Source organism: Asterias amurensis, chromosome 3 (genome assembly GCF_032118995.1).
Source record: "Asterias amurensis chromosome 3, ASM3211899v1".
Taxonomy (NCBI): Eukaryota; Metazoa; Echinodermata; class Asteroidea; order Forcipulatida; family Asteriidae; genus Asterias; species Asterias amurensis.
In genome coordinates this window covers 27,775,087-27,799,725 of record NC_092650.1, presented here as the reverse complement: position 1 = coordinate 27,799,725, position 24,639 = coordinate 27,775,087, and the positions used below count along the sequence as shown (strand labels likewise).

Genomic DNA, 24,639 nt, shown 5'->3' with positions numbered 1-24,639 from the left:
TTCTCAGATTTGTACATAATTTGGTGTCAATTTTACCAACATGTCGTTGGAAGTGGTCATGGTGGGGAAAACTTACCATGAAATCAGTTTGCCTAAACACTTTGTTTTGATCTCACAAGATCTCCCAATGCTCTAAAACAGTTAACACGTTGCAGAATTTTCTCTAATTTCACGTAAAATTCTGGGCCAAATTTGTTACTGGTTTGTAAGGTGGCTCAGATAAAGTAAACAGATACAGGGTTTGATTTCACCGTAGAGCAATACACTTCATCGCAAGGCAAATTTTCAGTGTCACCATAGTGATTTGTAGTGTGACATCACACTCAACTTAGCAACGACGATTGATTTGCAGTTATGATCACTGTGAAATCAGCCCCTGGTCTTCTAAAATAATGATAAATGTTGTACAAAGACCTCAATTTAAGAAGATATTATGTTAACTTTCTGGTGATTAGAAATAAAAAATGTTGAGTATTACTCCACTCAAGAGAGAACATATGTTTTAGTTTGACATCATTCGGTTCGAGTCTTGGTAAAGCATTTCGGGTTTTGTTCTCATTTATAAAACAAATTAAAGGCGAACCATTTCATTTTTACAAAGTTTGATATAATATTCGTATAATTTTCGTATTGTGTCATCACGTGCGCTTTACACGCGCAAGGTCCCCGGTTCGAACCAGGGCGGAAACAATTTTAAAATGTAAAAATGGAAAGTCCGCCTCACTCAGAAATGGTTTTATTTAATAGTTCGATACTTTAAATACATTGGAAACTATTGGTAATAAAAGACCAGTCTTCTCACTTACTGTGTTTAAACAGTTTAGGTCTATGCATCAAATTGCAAACATGTGAAATTGTGAGCTCATATTGGTCATCGAAGTTGCGAGATAATAATGAAAGAAAAACACCCTTGTCTAAAAAAGTTGTGTGCTTTCAGATGCTTGATTTCGAGACCTCAACATCATTTTAACTCCGAGGTCTCAAAATCAAATTCGTGGAAAATTACTTCTTTCTCGAAAACTACGTTACTTCAGAGGGAGCCGTTTCTCACAATGTTTTATATTATCAACAGCTCCCCAAACTCGTTACCAAGTAAGGTTTTATGCTAATAATTATTTTGAGTAGTTACCGTGTCCACTGCCTTTAAATCTAGTTGTTATCACAAACTTACTGTAGACGGAAACAAAATGAAATTGTTATCCTTTTACGTTTCAAGTAGGCCTACTGTGAGCTGAAATGGTTAACCACTTTGACACAACATTTCCCAACTTTTGAAACTAAGAGATCTTTTTGTAAAATTATTCACAATCATTGAAAAACAACATTCCTTACAAAATAGTGCTTAATGAAACTATCTACATGTCGTGAGAGATCACGTTTACGTCTGATCATGACTAATTCAGCCTTTGACATTACGTCGTTTACTTCCAATAATGTTATAACTAGGTCATTAACATTATTATAAGTTGTAAACAAGTTGTAAACCACGACGTATACGATGAGGGAAAGGACGATGAGCGGATTCGGCTTACGTTCTAGGGTAAGGGGGTTAGAGTCAAGGTTAGAATTGATTAGTTTTGCCTTTTAAAACCTCCGTGACTCGGAAAGCTTCGTAGTTTCATTTCAACATCTTTTCAAGTGGTTATCTTTCTTACCAACTTTTTACACTTCTACTTCTAAATATGATTTAATTTTACATAGCCAAAGTACCAACGTTGATTATGATAATCCTTGGAAAAATTCCCTCCACCAAAATTGCATTGGCTTGCATTTAACAAGTAATGACCAGTTTTTCCAACTACAGGTGGTGTCTTGACACGATTATTCCTCAGTTAGGCCTATTGATCACAGCATATGGTTTTATGATGCTCTTTCAGCCACGACCCTGCTTCAAGAGCTGTATCACACCCTTTACAGCACCCAGAACCACCAGGTTGAGCGTTATACGTAAGACCTGTCCACTCATCACCATCGATACCGTCTATCTGATATTTTACATACCATTTACAAAATGTACTACTACCACCAGCAGAGATCCTACATTTTCTTCCTTGTTCTCCTATGATGTTTGGAGTTGTAGCCATGTCAGCGAACTCACCAGCAGTGAAGGAATCCCATTTAGCGCAAGAGAAGTCTGGAATAATAACAGAAAGTCAGAGTTGTAGTCAAAGTATATCTTAGCAGTCGATATATCAAGATGCTGCCAAAAGGGTGGCAACAAGCAATAGAAACAGAATAAAGGAACATGGCAGGTCACATCCTTAAAACTGAGGGCCCGGCAGACTCCATTCACCGAAACGGATGGCGCAGCTCGCTTAAGATAATGGGCCATATAAAGATGCCTTTTTTAGTGAGACATAAATCCAGACAACTAAAGTGAGCCTCCTTACCAATTGGCGATGTAGCCTTAACTCTCCCAGGACATCCAGTCTTAATCTTTTCCAAAGCAGACCTAAACCATTGTTGTCTGTCCATGATGTGCGTATGGTCTACATCCATGCCGGGACCAAAGTAACACGATCTCATCTTAGAATCTACCAGATCCAATGTTACTATAGTAGTCAAATAAAAGAAACCATAAACACAAAATCATTTAATTGGAAAAAATGCAGAGATAATATCCATTCGGCTTAAAACAGTCGAGGCAGCTGACATTATGCTGGAGTACAAGAGAAAAGAAACACTGCGTTTCTCTGAATATTCGGATTTTAAAACTCGATAACTTTTAGTTGGATTTGTAAAACTGCCCGCTGAGAACCTGGCGATGTACTCATTGTTGCAATAGTGTTTAATTGTCTTCAAAATTACATAACCCTCGAATATTCTTTGCTTTAATAACAACATTTGTAATGAATTTTCTCAACATAGGCTGAAACAACACGAGGGCAGTTTTTTTATTCTTGTGTGTGAAAAGCGGCAAATGATAATATAAATGAAATGAGGGAGTACCATTTCGTGCTTTTTGATAAAACTATTGGCGCTGAATGCGTCAGGAAGGTAAACCACGTGCAAACATTCAAACATGAAATTATTTATAGTTTTTATGCAAAAGTAAAGTGTTGAAAGATTATAATTGGAGTAGGCCTATGTATGAACAAAAAGTAAAGAAAACGTTGTGCTTCGGCCATGTTAATGTTGTTTTATACTGGTGTTTGTTTTTAAATCTCTCTGTTGTAAGTATGGTATAATATTGGTAGCAAAAATCAAGAGATAAAGAACAAAATTACAAATTCATGACAAAATAATTAGAAAAGAACTCATCACCGACGCGCACTGTGATACCAAAGTTGCTTCTTTACGGCTACCTGTAGCTTTCTGCTCCAATAGTCAGGTGGCTCAGCGAAATTACCGTTACACGGCGGACAAAAGCACCATTTTTGGAACAGGGCTTCCTAAAGGTCTATTAATTAATATTAGCCGAGGAGCCCTCCGGAATTTTTGTTATTTTTTACGTAAACCAAAGAATTTCAAAAGGGCCGCCAAATATGACACAAATATAACTTTCTTGAGTCCTGGGAGTCATAAAAACCTCAGGGTGGTTGCTAAATAAGTGACTTATACAGGTAGTTGGACAATAAAGCAGTACTAAAACACTTTTAAACGCTTTTAAATATCGCAGATACACAACTTTCAATCACCCTCTCCCCCCCCCCCCCCCCAATTCAACCCGATCAAATTTCATCCTCTTAGAGGGACGGATCCAAACATTCTGAAGAAAGGGGGTTTCTGGCCTATTAGTTTTTAGTTTCACTTAATCATAATGCTCACCATACACAGATTATAACCCCATTTACAGGATATAATATATTTGTTAAAAAAATAACAATAATAACAACAACTGTTTGTAAAGCGCCAAATTACCAACTATTATAGTTGTAACAATGTATTATTTTATTTATTTATTGTTTTCTTCTGGTTTTGTGGTGGAGCGGGAGGTCGATCATCTCCCGATCATGAACATTAGTGGTTGCGCACATTATGTATGTACAGTCTTGACAAAGTTATCTTTCTCTGTCTGTATCCGAGCCCACAAGGTGCACAATTCGGCTACCATTGATTCATCTATGCACATGCGACCTGAAAAAATAATCCAATGAGGATTGCCTATTCATCTGATGGCATTTGAGAGACTGACAATCTGTGGTTGGGAGATCATTCTGCTGGATATCTCTAACATTTTCGAGAAAGCCTTCTTCTTGAAGTTGCTTCAGCAACCAGTATCTGGTCCTGAGAGCATCCATCACTAATAAAAAACAACAGGTTTTCTAGGAGCCCAAACGCTCCACCTGAATCTTTCACAATCTTATTCTTCTGCTCATGAGCTTGATCATAGGGATCACAGAGAATTAATTGTAAGTGGTCTTGGAAAGAACTAAGTGAAAAACTTCTCAAACTCATCATTGATAAGGCAAGGAGTTCATCTCTGATGCGGACAGCAGGCATCCTCCGTGAGTAGTTTACTTGGTTCAAGGCAAAGAACAGCAGTGTGAGTTCCCGCAAGACAATCAACATACATGCAGAAAGAAGGGAGGATTCTCTCTGTGAGCCCCGATGAAGATGAAGATGAGGTTTTTGTCTCATGATCAGGTCCAAGTACATGAAAGTAGGATTTCTCCTCTGCATATTAATGTTTCCTCAAGCTGTGGCAGACTCTTTATCTTTGGGGCCCTCACTGAGCATGAAACCCTCACTCATGGAGATGTGCAGAGCCAAGAGAGTGATATTGTGGGCTTGCCTATCGAGTTAGTGTGAGGGATGCCTTCAGATACAAGTCAGCCACACCAGATAGTGCTACCTCTTAGAAAAATGTCGTCCGGTCCGGCCAGTAACTTCAAGCAAAGTCATCCCCAGTATTATTCCAGATTGCCTTTCTGTTAGCAAACCACCTACATTTAGCACATGCTTACTCTCGCATTACATCTGGTCATTTCTACTGTACAGACTTTGCCAGGGTGAACACAGGTTGGTCAGAGTAATGACTCAGACTGGATTTGTCATGGACTATGAAATTTTACAGTTTGTCTCTCAACATCCATTGCATGCTTGATCATAGCAGGAGTGGGGACTTCTCAAAGAATAGGAGAGTTTTTTGTATTTTGAATGCTCTACCCATCTGAGCACCCATCGACTGGAAACATAACAGTTATCCAATCTGGCACCGTCTTTAAAGTTATGGCTGGTTCATTATAGGCGTAGCAGCTGTCGGGAAAGAGTGTGATTTTCCTTTCCAGAAAGGTGGTAAAACTGTGTACACCGTATGTTTTTTATTAGACTTAACAATGCCCTATACTTCGAAGAAAAATGAGAACTCATTGAACGTGTCTTTTACACTGGTCTAAAGTCTCCGTGGTGTGAGATAGTACTGTTTGTTTGCTTGAAAATTGTGTTTTATCTAGATATTCAGATGATTCATGATTGTTTTATAATCCTATTTAATCCTGCAACCAAAGGTCTCCCCCCCAAAAAAAAAATAAATAAATAAATAAATAAATACATAAATAAATAAATAAATAAATAAATTAAAAAGGTGATATTTTGTTATGTAGGCGGCCATTTTGAAATGTTGTGATTTACATAAAAACAGATACAAATTCCGGAGGGCTCCTCGGCTAATATTGATTAATAGACCCTTAGAAGCCCTGTGCCAAAAATGGTGCTTTTGTCCGCCGTGTAACGGTAACCTTGATATTTTACGCCAAGCCACCTGACTACACCATAAAAGGGATTTATATTAGCTGTTCTATTCAAATTTAATGCTGCCGTTGCTATAGCACCAGCAACAAAGAACTTGGCTTAATTGCAACATTGACTGTTGTGTTTTTAGAGACGACAAACATTTTATATTATTGATAATTTTATGAAAATTATTTGCGATTCAGTGTCTAAATCGTGATTGGTTGCGAAAATGTTTGTATAATAAAAACACATTTTTTTTATTTTTTGGTTTTTGTTTTGTTTATTATTTTTTTAAAGTCATAAACAATGGCTTATGAAGAAAACACTAAATATTGAGCGGAGGGTCATCTGGACCACAGGCTTGTATCGATGACCGTGCTATATAGGCCTATGGGTGATTGTAAAAGTGTGTATTCACGCAACCCTCGAAATGGCAATGAATTAATCTTCTTTTTATTAATTTTCAAAGTCCCTTTAAAGTCTCCTTTATAACACGTTTCATGTCGGGGTCGTGTCTTCGATGTTTTGTTGGTTTCCCTGGAAACCCTTAGTCCTAGACTCGCTACAGGATAACATTAATGATAACTTGTTTGACTAGTTATTTTTTGCCAAATGCCGGTCGTTGTGATTTTATAATCAACTGAAAGTCATGCAACAGACGGTATTTTAAAAGATAGAATAGTATTTTGTTTCAATCTTTGAGACAGAACTCTGATATCACAAAAAGCATAATATTAATTTGCGATGAGTGGTGACGTAAGATTGTAGTTTAAAGGACAACAACAACAATGACAAAACAACAACTAGGCCTAACATCAACATCAACAACAACTAAACAACATTCACTTCAAGAAAGCCTTATTGTTGCTCATGATTTGTTCAAGTTAATTAAATAACAATTATTTCAAAACATTGCACAAATTACTATAAAATTCATTTAGGTTTACACAAAACCTAGTTTGCAAAATACAAAGTAAAAAAATAATGTCGCGATAGATTCAATGCAAGTTGGTTGTAATTTACTACAAGTCACCTTGGACACTTATCACGTCAACCAAAAACAGTTGACACAAAAACAACGAAAGCATCAATAATTTGACATCATTTTTATTCCAAAGTGAACTCGTCAAGATTCTGGCCACCAGGCTTCGACGTTTGTCGGTTCTAGATAGAGATAACAGTTAGTGATGATGATTTGTTGTTTGGTTGGTGAGCAGATCAGTCTGGTTTCCATGTAGCTAATTATTATGTTGCTTATTATTTTTCCAGTTTTAGTTAAACAAAATAATACTCACCAATAACAATGACGATAAGTGCAACCTTTGTCAGCCCACCGACACCCGAGCAGGATAGCATGGTGACCGCACCAGTGACTCAGGCATCAAAACCTATCATAGGACTCATAGCTGCATCTGTACATAAACGGTCTTGCTGACTTCTGTAAACTTAACTGCGTGGTGTCTTCGATTGACTTCTCAACGTGATGCAGACTCTCATTAATAATAACAAAAGGCTGTGATTGGCGTAGATAACAATGGATAGGAAAGGGGCAGTGATTATTACACACAATACAAATTGAATGAAATTACATATAGAAACGGGCGAATGAAGGTTTGGTAATGAAAGCAGATTCAAACTATTCTACGGGCCCTATACAAAACTATTATTTCGTTTTTAGTTCCATACAAATAAAATAACTTATCATAGACGTGTATATTTTGTATCTATTGGTAATAACTCAAAATAAATATTAGCATAAAACCTTTCTTGGTGACGAGTAATGGGGAGAGGTTAATGGTATAAAACATTGTGAGAAACGGCTCCCTCTGAAGTGCCATAGTTTTCGAGAAAGAAGTAATTTTCCACGAATTTGATTTCGAGACCTCAGATTTAGAACTTGAGGTTTTGAAATCAACCATATAAACGCACACAACTTCATGTGACAAGAGTGTTTTTTTCTTTCATTATCTCGCAAGTTCGATGACCGATTGAGCTCAAATTTTCACAGGTTTGTTGTGTTATGCATATGTTGAGATACACAAACTGTGAACGCTAGTCTTTGACAATTACTAATAGTGTCCACTGCCTTTAACTGTATTTAAAAAAGTTATCTCGTGGAGAGGGTTATGAACACTATGTGCTAGATTATTGTTTTTTTTTTTTTATTCGGATTTTTTTTTATATGGAGCATTATTGATGGATATCAATAGTTTTCATGCTCCGGGTGCCGACTAGGCCCGGTGTCAGATGCAATTGTGTCCGCCGTGCAATACTGTCCGCTCCGGACAGTTTTGCATGGGGCTATGCAAAAACCGTCCGGTAGACATGTACATGACTGTACATGTACAGTATGTGCGCGCGTAAGCGAGCGTGCATGCAACCCAGCATGAATATTCACGTATTTTATGATTGCAGCGAATACCAAACGCCGGCCGAACACTTCCCATGTCATTCATGACATGCACTTAGCTTGTAAAAAAAAATGGCGAACGTTTTCCGTCGACCAAGGGCGTTTCATTTACTGCAAGGACGGTTTTGCACGGGGCGGACACAACTGCATATGCAAATGTGTCCGGGCAGACACAATTGCATAATGCAGCAGCGTCCGGGCGGACACGATTGCATATGCAAAACCGTCCAGCGGACAATATTGCATGTGCAAAAATGTCCTCCGGATACTATTGCATAGAGGACATAATTGCATGTGACACCGGTCCCGCAGCCACATTTTGAGCAGTGCCCGGATGTCGTTACAAACGTGTTCATCAGGGCCGATGCAATTAATTTGTAAATTTATTTCTTCTTTGCCCTGGAAAAACCTCTCAGTGAAACACCGTTTTCAGACGTGCCCAGCAACTACAAACACATTAAAATTTTAAATTTGTATTAAACAATTTCAAATAATTTTGGTGACCGTTTACTTTTCTAATACATTTTCCGGCGTTTTGCTGTGAATCTATACTATTAAAAGCGTAACCTGCGCCATCTTGGATTGAAAATTAGAAGGTCCAGTGGTATGGCATCCTTGTGGAATCCAACACGGTTGTTTGTGTGGAATTCAATACGTTTGTGTGGTTTCAGACGTCGGGTTGCAAGTCTGCAAAACCCGGATCCAAACTCGCACTTACAAGTCATGTGATTGGAGGAAGTTTGGGCGGCGACCGTGCGTCAACCACTGGTCGATGTTATTACCAGACTTCCTAGAAATCTTTCTGACAGGTGACTCATTGGACAGTGTTTCGCAGATGGTGCTCCGGATTGGTTCATTCATTGCCCCTTGACCGCCCACCCGCCATTCGATCCGCCCTTTTTGGTCAGGTTACTTTCGTGTTGTACTAAGCATGGTTCTCCGGATTGGTTCATTCATTGTCGCGCAGGGTCGAAAGGGTCGAAGAGGCTGGGTGCCAGGACAAACCCGAAACAATCTCACGAATTTGACCGAATTTGCATTGAATGGATGAAGTACCGTAGATTGATGTTTCGCAGGCGACCATGTGTCAACCACTGGTCGACGTTGTTATCAGACTTCCTAGAAATCCTTCTGCGGGTGACTCATTTGTTGAAAAGATTAAATGGATAATATTTATAAAAAAGCATTCACTTCCAAACGGCGTGAGAATTATCATGATGAACAAGGTTGGGATCAAACGGAAGCTTAATAATTTGGAAACATTGGGTAGGGCCGGCTATAGGTTGGAAGGTGTCTAAGGGAACTTTACAATTAATAACATTTTGGGGTTGGAGGGGGGGGGGGCCTTACACAAAGAGCCATTCTGGTCAGTGTATTGTGAGTGGTGTGTTGTCTGGTTTGAGACAGGCCACCTGTTGCTTGGTGAAGAAGGTCGCCGTGGGACCACTTTAGGTTGACAGTGGGTGGCGACCTTGGACCTTTAGCCAGTAAACTCAAATGGGTACATGAATTACGTTTTAGAATACGGTCTGTTCATGGAGGTATAATGTTGCAGTTTCAGAGTTTAACCATGGAGGTAGAATTGTGAAACCATTCCTTACTCTATGGTGAAACTTATACACGTACATCAAAGGCATGTTTTGAAGCTGTAAAAAAAGAACTTTGCTTTGCATTTGGTCAAAGTTGTTAAGCAAAACGACATTAAGTTTCCTTTTGAATAAGTCCATTCACAAAATTGGTTAGAGCAGTGTGTCGGTCAGGTCTCAGAATGTACATTTTGCCAAATCCATTTTGAAGCCTAATTTAGCCGTCGGCCCGTCGGGTTGGTTACTCATGGAGATAATATTAACAAAAGAGACCTCGTGCGGCTGAATGGGGTACATTTTTAGGAGTTTGTCTATTGACCCAAACTGGACGTAACAAACCTTAAACATGACTTGACATGCTTTCTGAAAGTGAAATAAGTTAGAGAAAATGGAGTGGGGACGAGTTTATCGTTTTTATTAGTTTGTACGATATAGGGTTCCAGAGATATGGGATGTATGGAGGTTTGTTCCTAGAGCAGCGTGAACATGAACGCGGTCAGAAATTGTGTCGTTTGTCGTTCAAATTTCGCGAGATGCAATAAGCCCAAAGTGACAATAAAAAAATAGAAAAAAACCAGACCTCCCAAGTCTCACGCATTAGGAGTGAGACTCACGCATTTGGGCTCTGTCTCACGCTCACACGCACATCAACCATTATTGGGGCGAGATCGGGGAAAAAAAATTAACGACATTTTTTGTACAAAATTTGTACAAACAGAGCGCAAATATGCAGATTGCGCACGCTTTTGCTCATCCAGTAGGTTCAGCTCAAATTCGGCAGAGCGCAAAACGCTTATTGCGCACAAGTTTGTTCCGATTCTTTTAGCAAATTCGTTGAAATGCGCTCCACTAGCGAAGACACAACAGGCAGAAGAAGTGAGCGATTGATTTTGGACATCATTTTTAGTCTATTTTTTTCAAGTTTGGAAGGATATAATCTGACACAATCGAACCTCCACATTAACCATCAACATCTCCTGTGTACCTCAAGTGAGTTTTAATTATTCTGAGGAGGTTTTTGATGCATTTTGAAACACCTTTTGTCCACATTCACATTGTTTTATTTATTGATAAAAAAAAAAAGTTGGGCGGCGATTTAAAAAGGCCTTCTTAAACTGGCAATTTTTTTTCCGGGGGGATGGGGGTTGAGCTTTGAAAAATCTCACACATAGCTGGCCTCTGGACTTGGCATCTCTGCCTGCAAAACACTTTTTTGACGTTCACGTTAAGTGCTCCCGTTATACATGCAGCCTATTGACCAGAAAGTTTACAAGACCAATTCAGATGAGAATAAACTAAAAAGAGGCCTACGCTCTTACCGCCCCGCCCCCCCCCCCGAAAAAAAAAGAAAAAAAAACAGTAGATAAATTAGATTTGTGGCACACAGCATGTTCCAAAAACTCGCTTTACTTATAGTGCTGTAGCAACGCTATGTATCGTGGGACGTAAAAATGTCATTTTTGACGAAATTTTTAAAAAGGAAATCAAGCATTATGAATGTATATTGAGTGTGTGGAGAAAGTTTTGGTAGTGTAGTACAAAAGAAACTTTAGTTATTGCTGGCTAACGGTCAGTTTCACCTATCAACGCTGATTTGAAAAACGTGTAACGTTAGGGAGGCCCAACTTATTAGACCCCTATAAGGCTCATGGGGGAGCCTTATAGTTTCTAGATGCATAAGGTACGTGACACGAGGTGGGTACAGCCACTGCAAGTAGTGGTGGACGTGCGAAATAGCTTCATTTTGGGTTAGAATTATGACGCCATGCATAAATATTGAGAGAGGCGTATAACACCCTCACCCACATTTCGAAATATTTGTGTAAAGGATTTTTATATCCTAGCGGGGTGCCGCGCGAAGCGCGGCATCCCGCTAGTACTAATTCACCATGTAAACAAGTAAATCCCTGCACACAAAACAGGATAACTTTTTGCACGTCGAGTGGTGGCGCTGTTCAGAAAGTAAATGCTAACCCACGTGGTTTGCGTACTACTTTTATATAGCTCTATGGTACTACTACTGTAGCAGCTACATGTGGTTTGTATATAAAAAAGAAGTTTTACCGTACATCACATCATGGAGGAAGAAACCTCCTCCATGATCACATCACACCAGTCGGCGAGTCGCTAGTAAAAACAACAGTGACACTTGCAATGGCCGCATCTTCAAGGGTAGTAGAAGACGATTTTTCTGAGTCAGATTCGTCAGAAATAAGTAGTGATTATTCGTATGATCATGATGACAGTGATGATTACATGAGAGATCCAGAGTTTGGGCTTCATCCATACCAGTATGAACCGGAGGTTGATGCTGTTTCCAAGAAGATGGAGTCTTATGATCTGCACTTAGACTGTATTACAGAACATCCAGGATTCAAGAGTGTTTGTTTAAATCGATGGGTGCTAGAATGATGAATACAAGCAACGGTTTGACGAGGCTTGTGAAGGAACAGACAACCAGTAAGTTAAATCATGAATGACCACAAAATATTCATATTTTGAAAAATTTGCTTTGTTTTCTCGAAGAGCACACTTAATGTCCAAATGCTTGATTGGGATTTCACTTTCATTGTGCTTGGCTTAAAACTGCAAAATCTGCAATACTTAGACACTGGACACTATTGGTAATTTTGAATGGTCAACACAAAATAACAAACCTGTGGAAATTGAGCTCAATTGGTCGTCGTAGTTGCGAGATAATACTGAAAGAAAAACTACCTGGTCACCTGAAGGTGTGCTTTCAGATGCTTGATTTCGAGACCTCAAATCCAATTCTGAGGTCTCGAAATCAAATTCTTTAAAAAATTACTTCTTTGTTGAAAACTAGGTATACATGTACTTCAGAGGCAGCCGTTTTTCAAAATGTTTCGTACTATCAACATCTCTCCATTGCTCGTTACCAAGTGGCTTGTTATGCTAATAATTATTTTGAGTAATTACCATAGTATCCACTGCCTCTAAGCCATGGTTTGCAGCTAAACACATCTCATACATGTATGATTCTGTATAAGTTGAACCTCTCCTCTCCTCTCTTTGTGGAACCTAAAAAGTAAGATGTCCTACTAAAGACACCGAACTGGAAAATAAACAACATGTTTTACATAGGAAAGGGGCGAATCCTGCATGGATAAACATTATTCCAACAACAAAATAATAAAACTAACATCAAAATTAAAGCTTTAGAAAATAAATCTAAAAATATTAATAAATTCACCCAATTATGATCGCCATACACATTTGAAGTTGATACAATCATTTCATTCACATTATCCTTTCTTAACATTAAATTTATTCTCTTCTTCAGGAAATATTGCCATATAGCATACAGGCAGCTTGCTCAATGGTGCTGGGAGTATCTTGGGAGGAAAGTACGAGTTCCTCTCCCTTCATGCGCGGTCAACAAAATCAGACAGACGTTCCTCACAAATGATGGAGAGAAAAAGGAAGCGGTTGACAAATAAACAGACATTATATCATTCCTTCTTCTATTTCGAGTGGTGTCCTCGGTCAATGATGTTACGGCTGAGTTGTCCCAAGATCTCCCTGTCCCTCATGCATATGGATACTTCTCCAGCTGTCACAAATCCAGTGGTCTTCCTTTTGTAATTTCTGGTAATTTCCACTAGGCTACACAAAACTTTGGTACATAAGCAGGCGTGATAATTATAGCCCCTACTTATTGTATTTTCTTTGACTTTCCCCTAAACAGAAAACTTGGGACACATGAACAGCCACAACTTAGTTCCTACTTTTTGTAATTTCTGGTGTATTAACCTACAGGAAACTTGGGGCAAACAATACAAAATACTCTGACAAGTCCACTAAAGCTGTCTACATTTCTCAAAACTTGAGTGCTTACTCAATCAAAACAAAATGCATTTATGTACTATTTTGTAATTATTTACAGCTCACTTTGTTATGTTTTTGTATTAAAAAAAATTCAAATTTTAAATACCTGTCATTGTTATTTGTATAATGTAAGTCTTAATTGTTCATCACAGTGATAAAAGAGATCACTCGTTCACAAAAATCACACAGTCGAATCTCATTACTAACAAGATCGTTGGGAGTGCCAAACTACCTCTTTATCTGTTTTATTTGTTGGTTTGGTTAATATAAAAAATAAAGAACAACATTAAACGAATGTACAGTATGGAAACCGACAGGCTGAATTGCACTTGTACAATACATAAAAAATATAGCTTTAAAAGTAGCTTTATAACAGGATCGATGTTGGAAGAGGAAAGAAAAGCAAAGAAGCAGAAATCAGAAATGAGATTTGGGACATGAAGTATATTCTTTTTAAGCAGAACCCCTTTATTACGAGGGTTGACTGTAGGAAAATTCAAGGTTTTTAAAATAATAATAGCTACTGCACCCAAAATGTCGGCCCAAAATACAAAATATAATTTCAAAAGTCTGCATTGTATGTATGTGCAACTACGTGTAGTTAATAACGCACTTATATAAGCAACCTGTTGGCGACAACTTATCTTATTTCTTTTGCACAGATAAAACAACGGGTTTCCGTGACGCAATGGAGGTGCGCCGTATGAGCAGAAATTGAGTCGTTTTTTATATATAGATACAATAACCAATATTAAGAGCTCAATTGCACAACATTGCTTGTACTTCCAACTTAAAAACATTTGGGAGCACATCCTCCCCCTTGCTGCAGCTGCACCCCTCCCTCTTGCACCCCCTCCCGCCCCCCCCCCCCTGTGTTGTTGATAATGCCACACTCCGTTGTCTATATGATGGACGGACTGAAACATGTGAGAAAGTATTGCCCGCAGCCCGTGGTTTGCCGCACGAGATGGCCGTCAAATGACACCGTGACTCCATCTTTAGACACCTTCTATTGTCTTTTACCAGGGACTAAAATAAATATGTTCACTTTTGCACACACGTTTATTTAGCCTACCATACAAAAACATTCCTCAATACAAGTTATTAACATAACAAAAGCAATTGCCATGACACATACAGAAGCTGTAGAGAACTGGTACCCGGTATTCTCATCGTGATGATCTCATTTGTTACTATGATCTGCAAAACGGCACCACCTAAAACAACAGGTATTTCCGAGTGTGATTGTTGAATGGCAGCGTTGAACAGAAACTGTACGCCAGATTTTAACGACTTATAATAAAGGTAGGAAACAAAATAAAGTATAGAGAATGACATTTTTCTGAAGTCCAGCTTTCGGCACTTTTAAATAGACATATTTTAGTCTTTATGATTGTTTTTTGAGAGTTTATGCGAAAAAGTGTTTGAAAATGAGAATCGACGAGTCAACTCGACCGTAATTATTTACAATACCTTTTCTATATATGTAAAGAAAATATCATTATAATATCAAGGGCACATTGCCTTCATCCTGCTGTTGGGTACTCGTTTTCTGTCAGTGACAATTATTATTGCTATTATATTTAGGCCATAGAGTTATAGACTTAGTCCAGATCCTTGTCAATTAAAAAACCCAAAATATGTTATGCCCAAGGAAATTTGTAAATAAAAGCCATCTACATGTACCTACAGTATCGTAGCGTCATACGTTATCGACCCTCATATGTTTTCGGTCCCAAACTTTGATTCCCGTTTACCGCGAGATTGTGCAAGCTGCACCGGTGACAGAAGCTATGCAGTTTACTCACGGTCTGTATTTTCATCAGACTTAATCATGCTGAGAAAAAAGTTTCCTGTCGTTGGTTATGCTCAAACATTTATAAAATGATTGATTTTTTGTACTAATTACTAGTACATTATTATGCCAACATTCAAATGAGTCAAAGAAACATCATCCAACTTCAAATGTTCAAAACAAAATTACTATCTGCTAGATTGAGTTTCATTCTGCTTTAGTCACTAGATGGATCACGTGAGGTGGTTACTATTTGGGATTCTATGGTGTGCCAATAGAATTCGGGTCATCTCGTACCCAAGTCAACTCGTACCCAAGTCAACTCGTACCCGAGTCAACTCGTACCTGAGTCAACTCGTACCCAAGTCAACTCGCACCCAAATAAATGTTTACAATTTTTTTTTACTCGTCCTGATAAATATTGTAGTTTAATTTATTTATTTATATTGTTAGTCATACATTTAGCTATTCATTGTTGCAATGATTTTGTTTTCTTGTTTTTTTTCATGTTGCAGTTTTTTTTTTACTTAGGCCCTATCGGTGGGGAAAATTAATAAGAGAACTTTTTTTTTAATATAGGCTTGTTAGAATGAATTTTTTGGGTTTTTTTATTCGGAAAAAGATAATAAGAATTTACGCAAAGTGTTTTGGTTGGGAAAAGTGGAACAGTATATTTGTTAAAATGTACTTGTTTGAATCGGAAAACGATAATCAGAACATAACGCAAATGAATGAATTGAATGAATTCTTACCATGAAATTTTCTTTTGGGAACACTTTAAGAGGAAAAACACCAAGGTAAACATGAAGGGTTGCGTTTTATACATAGTATATTTTTTCATTGAAAATAATTGGTCTCATATGAACATGGAGGTCGAAATATTTATACCTCCTTGATACGAAGAACTAGTGTGCATCTGATCTGCTCAACGCCTTTCACGGCGACCCTTCAACACGGGAATTTAAAAGAAACCACAATGGATCTGAATGAATATCCTAGCGGAAAAAAGGCAGAAATGAGATAAACAAACATTATTAAAAACGAAATTCGTGAGATTATTATTAATAAAAGTGAGCTCCATATGATGGTAGAATATCATTTTTATTTCCTATCGCTTACAAAATCACGCCGCACGGAAATTCTCCGTTTCGGCATACAACGTACGTTGTACGGTACGAGTTGACTTGGGTACGAGTTGACCTGGGTACGAGTTGACCTAGGTACGAGTTGACTTTGGTACGAGTTGACTTGGGTACAATATTTTGGGTACGAGTTGACTTGGGTACGAGTTGACTTGGGTACGAGTTGACCTGTTTCCTGCCAATATGGGGAAAATATTAAAATATTTTAAGTGAAAATGACCCAAATGTTTGTTTTTTTGATTTACTGAATACTGTAATAAATTCCGATAAGCGTAATAAATATTAAGTCTACAGCAAAGAGAAAATATCATAGATTGGTTTCTTATCTCCTGAAACCAAACATTACTGGTCTGAAATGGGGGAAAACGGATTGTTATGAAGTGTGTGTGTTTCAAAGGGGGGTGGGGTGTTTTACTTTCATGCCTTATGATATCTCTGGATTCTAATATAGTAGCCAAAATGCCTTTGGACAAAAATGTAATTAAATTTGTTAAGTAGTAATTGAATAATATTTTTGATTTATTTTGCATGCCATACTAGCTTCTGAATATTCAATAAAATACCAACCAAATTGGATAGATGATGTGAAAAAAAAATATTTAGTTTTTGATTGTGAACAATTTTCCTGTTATCCTACTGCAAACACATGACACCAGGATACTGCATCAGTTTATATAGTCAGGTCAGCATGTCAGGAGGATGGAGGGTTACGATCATCGCAACTATCTGCATACATTACATGTGATGTGTATTGTGACTTGTGTACATAAATCAATGTACATGTACTTGACATAAATAAATGTACCTTGAACCTTAAATACCGTTGATGAAATTACCCAACCCATAACGGAACATAGAGCTCATTTGCATAGAGCCTTTTATGTCAGGCCCTGAATACGCACAAAATATACTTTTCAAATGCATAAATTCTTACAATATCCATAATAAATAACTCAAGATTGCAACGAGCGAATTTTATGGATCACTCAGTATTTTGAAGAGGAACTTACTCTTTTTCAATTCATGTACGTTGTTTAGTTCTATATAATAGGGAACTTGTTGCCCTTTTTATTTAAACAAATTGACTTTCTTTCTCGCGCCTATGGCGGGGAGTGATAAACTATCGAAATTACCACTACTTGGTTACATAACTTGCCATAACTCGTGAACTGTGCCGCGCAGTTGCCTGGATCAAACGGCTTCTTGTAGCTGAACAGTTTATCTGTCCATTCATGTAACAATGTTGATGATTGGTTAACTGTAACCTGTTGCCCTAGAGCGGAACATACGCTCACCATAGTTTGTAGCATAACCTTTTCCGTGTTGTGTGTATGAGTGTACGTTAACATAAACATAATGACCATTGACCTAGTACAGGGATAGCTCATTTTGGGAAAGTGAGGGTGTCCATACAGGAAAACACTGTTTGCAATCATTGCAAAAGTTGGATCTGATAGCTAATTATACTTAAGCTTTACCTCACGTTTTATTGTCTTATACCACAATGACTGCGTAAAACTTAGAGTATGACAGTAATATGCAACGCCCATTCTTATGATTATTGTACTCCACCCCGTGTCAAAGTGGTACAGACCGCTTCGTGCGCGCTCCCCCCATCGCACGCACAGTGTAGTAAATGTTAATTTTTTTATCGCTCCGTGCGTACTTTGTTCCGTTATGTGGTCAAGTGGTTAGACTGCACAGGACTTGCAATCACAAGGTTGTGGGTACAAATCCCCCAGCTAACCGCTGATTTCACAATGACCAGAATAAGTATTGTCGTCTAGCTACTGAATCACAATTTCTTGATTTGTGCAATTCATAATCATAGACGTTAAACCAATGTTTGTATGAGAGAGATTGATTGGCTGCTGCCAGCTTGGTGTGTATTATATCCCCTTGTGGGAGTTTGCCGAGTCCCCTTAGGGAAGATCATCTAAATAAACATAGCCATGAAGAAAGTCCCAAAATAACAAACATTTCAAATTTCTTAATCTTTTCTCTTACTCAAACTCTCTCAATCTTTTCTTTGTTTGTAAATTTGTGTTTTCTTTTTTCCTTTATAGGTACATGTACTGAAATTCAACATGTTGCCTCCCCATTAAGACGCTGTGAAACTCAGTGAAACCATCCCTCACCATGGTCTCGTGAAATAATATCACTAGAAATACTTGACAATGGCAGTGGACAATGACCCATCCATGGAAAACCAAAGCAAAGATGCTACATTAACCAGCACCAAGGATGTAGTATCTGAAACACAATGTGAAAAGTTTACGTCCCAAGACCAAGAAAGGAAATGGTTTGATAGTCTTCTTGATAACAGTCCGCAAGATGATAATCTGGAATCGTTCTTAAACTGTGTAAGCTGGGGCGAGGCTGCGATTGGTTGGAGGCTCGCTATTCCAAATGTCACCTACATCTCTCGCGTTCCAGAATCCAACTCTAGAAAAGATGGAGAGAAAGAGAAAGATGGAAAAAGTAAGAACTCTCTAAGACTGAGTCCATTTGATCGAGATCAATCTTGGAAGAAGTGTGTCGAACCAGGAACTTACAGGTATATTCATAAAGCAGCTCATGGTAAACCGCTTAAGAAAAGCAAGTTTAATAAAGGCCCAGTAAAGAGACCAATGGATGCTCATCTTCAAGAGCATATAAGAAAGGTGAAAGAACATCTTGAGAAGGTTCTTGTACAGCAGGCCACGCCGAGGGGGCATCATAGACCACTAGGAGAAGTTCAAAACCACGGGGATTATGTTACCTCATTGATCCGAGAAACAAAAACAAATCGCTCTCAACCCGTGGCTAGGTACTCCCCGAGACCCAATAAACTTGAGGATCAAGCACAGACTCTGACAAACATACCTGATGTTGGGCTTTCTTACACTCTAAAGCGAAGCAGTCCGTCCCACAAAAGCCCCCAGCCTCATCACCCTAAGACTAAAACACCCGATGATCTAGTTACAGCGCTTGGCAACAAGTTAAACCAGTTGATTCAACAGGATAGCTTCAAAACTAAGATCAAAACAAATAAATCAACTAACAACACAGATGAGACATTGCGGTCCAGCTATGAGAAGTTTCCTGCGTATACCATTCCTGATCCTGCCCATGTTGACTCACCCACTCTCAAGCCCTTGGTCAGAGTAACACCAGGTCAGCGTAAAATTCATGATGATAACGAGATTATTGGTGCAGTGGCTCAAATGAATTTACAGTTACGAGGAATCCCAACGCCCCCGTCACCAAGTAACGAGAATCACGATTTCCAATATGAAAAATCAAGAACTCAGCATGACAACTCTCCGATCATTTCATTGGAGGAGACTGATCCATTGAATAAGAACTTTTTCTCATGTGGTTTAATGGGGAAAGCTGTTAGTCCGTCCGACATTCGCATTCAAACTCACTTATCAAGCATACTCAATAACACTAAAAATACTGTTAAGGTTAAGAAGAGGGGAACTCTACGCCCTCAGAAGCAGGGTCAAAGCACCCATACGGGTAAGGGTGAACATGGGTTAAGCGTAACTAATAGACTGGGTGATCCACTTCATCGTGGTGTGATGGATAGAGAAACGGCAGGAGCAATCGCATCTGAACTTCTCCCCGGTGTTAGTGGACACAAGATAAGGTTTCCGATGCAAGCTTATCGTATTGTATAGCATTGTAACTTGTAACATCTCAAACAGAAATTTGACATTTTATACAGGGTGTTGCGGGAAGTTTTCCAGTCTTTAATCAGTATGCTTGGATTAAAAGGAGTTTGAGGAGGATAAGAATGGTCTCCGTTTCCTCTTGGTCCCCATGTCTTAAGGCTGTTGAGCAACAAAAATTTCTTGAAAAAATTCTTTGCTCAGCAAAAAATGAGTGGGGCACCAACCACAGCAATGCAAACTTTAAGTAATTTTGGATGGTAACATGTTTCTGCTAAGCATTATTATTCTGTGCGTATTTTTTGTGCTTACGTGCTTTTTGAAATTACCCCTAGTCTTTGCCTTAGTGCTCTGTGGCCTGGGTCTTCAAATATTTTTCATAGTTTTTGTCAATGGAAGTATGCCCTTTGGCAGAGTGAAAATGGCCTTAGCCACTAGAAGGTGAAATTCCTGGCCTGAATCAGGGAATGTAGTAATGACAGAATATTTCACACTTTGTTCTAACTTTACTTTGTTCCCCTCAGAATGGCAGGCCTATTTGCCAAGTTGGCTAGTTGTTCATAATTTAGGGCAACATTATAGCAGACTATCCAAAGTATACATAAATAAAGGAATAAAAGGGTAGCGACAAGTACTTACACAGCCATTTAAAGCCGGCAGGGTCGAATTGCCATGTGATGAAGGCCCGAGCGCACTTAGAAATAGATTACGTGTGCGCGCTTAGAAAAAGATTACGCACTGTTACATAGCTATGATTTGCGCGTTCCGCGTGATACTCTTGCTCGCCGACACGCGGAAGCCAGACGATTATAAACACTGGTCATTATCAACCATTTAAACACCCACACGTGACGTGCTCTCCACTTATAGGAGTAGAGAAACTGTCTGGGGTATTTATGAATGTAGTATTCAGTAAGGATTGTAAGGCAGGCATTAATGAATAACTCAATTACATGTACTTTCATAACATCAACTGCATTGGAAAACTGCAATTGGACCACATTCAAGCACTCTTTAAAAGTATTTGAAACCTACATTCAGAAATAACATAGAACAAATGATCTTGCCAGTGAAACAAACACAGACAATTTGGCTGAAATTTGCTCTTCAACATTAATTACATGTACACGTTTTTCAAAACCACATTAAGATCTTATAAATGTTTGCTGAAAATCCTAAAAGAAAATGTTTTTTCCGTGTGAATTCACACTCAGCATCTTGACCTTTTTTCAGGAAACTAATGGTGTATTGGACTGTAAAGCACAGAGGCAATTCGTATGTGATGAGTTGGTGTATTGTTACTAAACTATGTAAACTGTTTCTAAAGACCTCGTTCATCTTGGTAAACACTTCTTAAGTAGTTTCAGTTTGCCTAAAGCTCTCAATCACTCATCTGTGAAATCCAGTCAGCTTCCAGGCTTCTTCAAATTCAACACAACTCTGAATATGTGAATACCTAGATTAATATAATAATGCATAGCAACAGGCAATAACAATCAATAGATGTACCTTCACATTGACTTGTCATAAAATGTCTAATCACTGGGTGTGTTCCTTTAGCTTCCCTGGTTCGACCCCGCGGTGTTCATTCGGGTGAGCCCCTGACAAGAGCTAATCAAACGTTCACACTAGCCCTATCTTGGTGAAGTCATGCACCTCGGGTCAGCCTCAAGTAACCCACTCCACAAGCAGGGCACTGGGGGCTGACATGGGTGAGCCCCTGGAATGACGTCAGAGTTGTTCGATCAGATTGTGGGCAGACCAGGGTCGACCCAGGGAAGCTAAACGAACGCACCCAATAATAGAAAGAATCCTTCAGTTTGTTGGTTCTAGGGAAGAAGAAATTGGTTCTGGTGTAGGTTCCGGCTATTAGTGAAGTATTGTTTACACTACCCATGGAGGTGGATGCACTACCTAACTAGCATAAAATTAGTTGGTGGCCTGATGTTTCGACTCAACCCTAACAGAGTCTTGTACTTGAAGGCTAATTTACCTGCTAACTAATATTTGCATGTACAATTGCAAAAGTAGTTTTTTTTGGTTCGCAATGGATGGATTGCAATATGCGTTATCAGCCGCCATATTTGATGAATTATGCACACGTGAAGACTGAAGAGCTACCAATGGCTGAGAGTCACGCGTAGCAGTATACACGCGTGCACTTTTTCCTTGTTGGTATACAAGATGGCGGTCGATGACGCGTATTAAAACCCATCATAGCTAATTCTATTTTCTCTTTACATTACCTTGTATCATGGTCAGCAAAGTTGCTGCATTAGGAAAATAAGATTGTGTGTTCTATTCTCCACATGGTGAGTTTATCTATTGTATTTTGCCTTATCTTTGGGGGGGGGGGGGGTGAGCTGTTGCTTTATTGTCAATGATCAGCTATGTCTAGTGTAAGTGTGCTCTAGTGGCTGTCACGTGATGAGTCTCACTATCATGCCTAGACTTTGGTAAAAAAAAAGAGGATCTGGTACAGCATTTCCATTCTGCTGTTTGTTGTATAAACTGATGAGTGATCTGGACCCAATTTCATAAAGCTTGTAAACATGAAAACTTGCTAAGCCAGAAAATCTTGCTTAACAGAAACTGTTTACCTGCCAAAGTTTGACCACCTTAACATTGTTGCAACTGGTGCCCCACTCAATTTTAGCTTGGCAAATAATGCCAAGTAGTATTTTCTGCTTAGCAGCTTTATGGTATTGGGCCTAATAAATAATATGGTTTAATGGGTCAGGACTATTTTCCGACTGGACATAATGCTTCATGCTAAGGCTTTGTATTAATATGGCATCTTGTTTTCAAGTATAATTTTATGACTAGATTTGTTTTATTCCAATATTGTATTAGTGTAAACTGTTTACAGTCTACTTCTAATTACTTGCTATCTCACAGGATTCAAACTGCCTCCAGCCATGGGTTTAGCTTGGTGGTCTAGTGGTACATGTTAGACATCTTCTCTAGAAATGCAAAGGTCATGGGTTTGAATCCCACCCGAAATAAATTGCATGTGGATTTTTTTTTATACAGAATTTGGATAGTACTGAGTAAACAGTAGCTGATGCAAAACTAACATTAAATTACTCTTTAGCCTTCGAGAAAGGCTCAGCTAGGGTCGAACAGCAGGCCATTAACTATTTTTTGCATTAAAATTACTTATGCATAATTTATTTAGTGTACAATGTATTGTATTTTGAACATTGATATAATTGTTAATTTTTTTAGAATGTTAAAATTTGTTACCCAGAAAAAGCAATAAGGCTAATGCTCTTCCTATATTTGTCAAATTTTTTTTATTCAGGGAAACTGAATACATTTGTACGTATACATTTTCCAGTTAAAAATTGTATTAAATTTATAGTATTCAATTTAATTTTAATTTTTTTTATGAATAATTTTTACATACTAACTGTTATCATTGATTAAAAGATGAATCAGCTATTCCGTCCAAATTTAATAAAAACTTGTGAGATGTTTGTTTATTCAAACTATTTATAGGTTGGGTCTTGTTCTGTGATCTTATAATAGGATGCACAGGAACATTAAGATGCTGTCACACCAAACAAATTTGTTGAGCAACTTGCATGTAAGGCAACCATTTTAATTTACTGCCTGCAACAGCAACGCTTTAGAAGTCCGGGTGTTCCAGTGACTTCTGTTCCTAGAGATTCGGTCCTCGAAGATTCGGTCCCCCTTATGGGAAATTCATGTGGGATGGGGGAGGAGGAGGATTCAAAAGAGGGCGCGATCAGAGTACACAGTTTGCCAAATATTTAATATGGGGGAGGGGGACAAATTAATTTCCTCTCGGGGGGGGGGGGGGGGGGGCACACACAGAATCGCCTGCCACATGATAATTTCTTATAATTACATGTGGTATTAGTGTGAAGCTATCCATTATGAAGTGGAAATTGATTCTTCTTTCTATTTTCTTTGGTTTTCTCTTGTGCAGAAATTTGTTAGGTAATAAGACACAAGGACAGCATGAGTTTTTACCAGCAATTGATTCTGTCTTTTTATTTATTTTTATTTGTTGCACCTTTTTCTCATTTGCAGCCTATAGGCATGCAACTTTTTAGCCGATCCGCCAAAATTGTCTGAATAGAACATGAGATAGCCCCCTCCCCCAACCACCCGCCTCACAAGTTCGTTGTTACATTTTATCTCCTGTTTAGTGCTTGATCCCTGGACTCTCTCTCTCTTCTTGTTCGGTTTTGGAGTCCAATTGATGAACTGAGCATAGTAATTAGATGATGAACCGAGTGACCATTAGCCCTGGCGGCTTTACACTTTGTTCGTTTTGTACTATGTCCTGGACATCAGGCAGGGTACATTTCTGGTGCGGAACATTTTCACAGCTTCATAACTCAAATCTTACCTGCAACAAGCCACAAATTTCAACAGATTCACATATGGCGGCATACATTTTTCTGTGGTGGGTTTTGGTCCTCACATTTTCCTCCCAAATCCGCATTTTCGTGAAATAATGCAGCTCCCAACGTTAAAAAATTCCCGTTTCGAT

The 24,639-nt window shown here is 38.5% G+C and overlaps 2 protein-coding genes across 3 annotated transcripts; one reads left to right on the top strand and one right to left on the bottom strand.

The window, feature by feature from the left end:
- Positions 1-660: 660 nt before the first annotated feature.
- On the bottom strand, positions 661-24,626 carry LOC139935008 (uncharacterized). 2 transcript variants are annotated; one of them, XM_071929450.1, is made up of 4 exons: positions 24,496-24,626; positions 6,972-7,189; positions 2,391-2,552; positions 661-2,134 (listed from the first exon to the last, which is right to left on the bottom strand). In XM_071929450.1, the coding sequence occupies exons 2-4, from the start codon at positions 7,030-7,032 to the stop codon at positions 1,839-1,841; spliced, it is 519 nt and encodes a 172-aa protein (XP_071785551.1). In that variant the 5' UTR covers positions 7,033-7,189; positions 24,496-24,626; the 3' UTR covers positions 661-1,838. The 2 variants fall into 2 exon arrangements, with proteins under 2 accessions (XP_071785551.1, XP_071785552.1); XM_071929451.1 differs by lacking the exon at positions 24,496-24,626 and having other exon boundaries at positions 6,972-7,276.
- LOC139935110 (uncharacterized) lies at positions 14,476-23,560 on the top strand. The gene is made up of 2 exons (XM_071929571.1): positions 14,476-14,826; positions 18,525-23,560. Exon 2 carries the CDS (start codon positions 18,636-18,638, stop codon positions 20,121-20,123), a length of 1,488 nt encoding a protein of 495 aa, XP_071785672.1. The 5' UTR covers positions 14,476-14,826; positions 18,525-18,635; the 3' UTR covers positions 20,124-23,560.
- Positions 24,627-24,639: the final 13 nt, after the last annotated feature.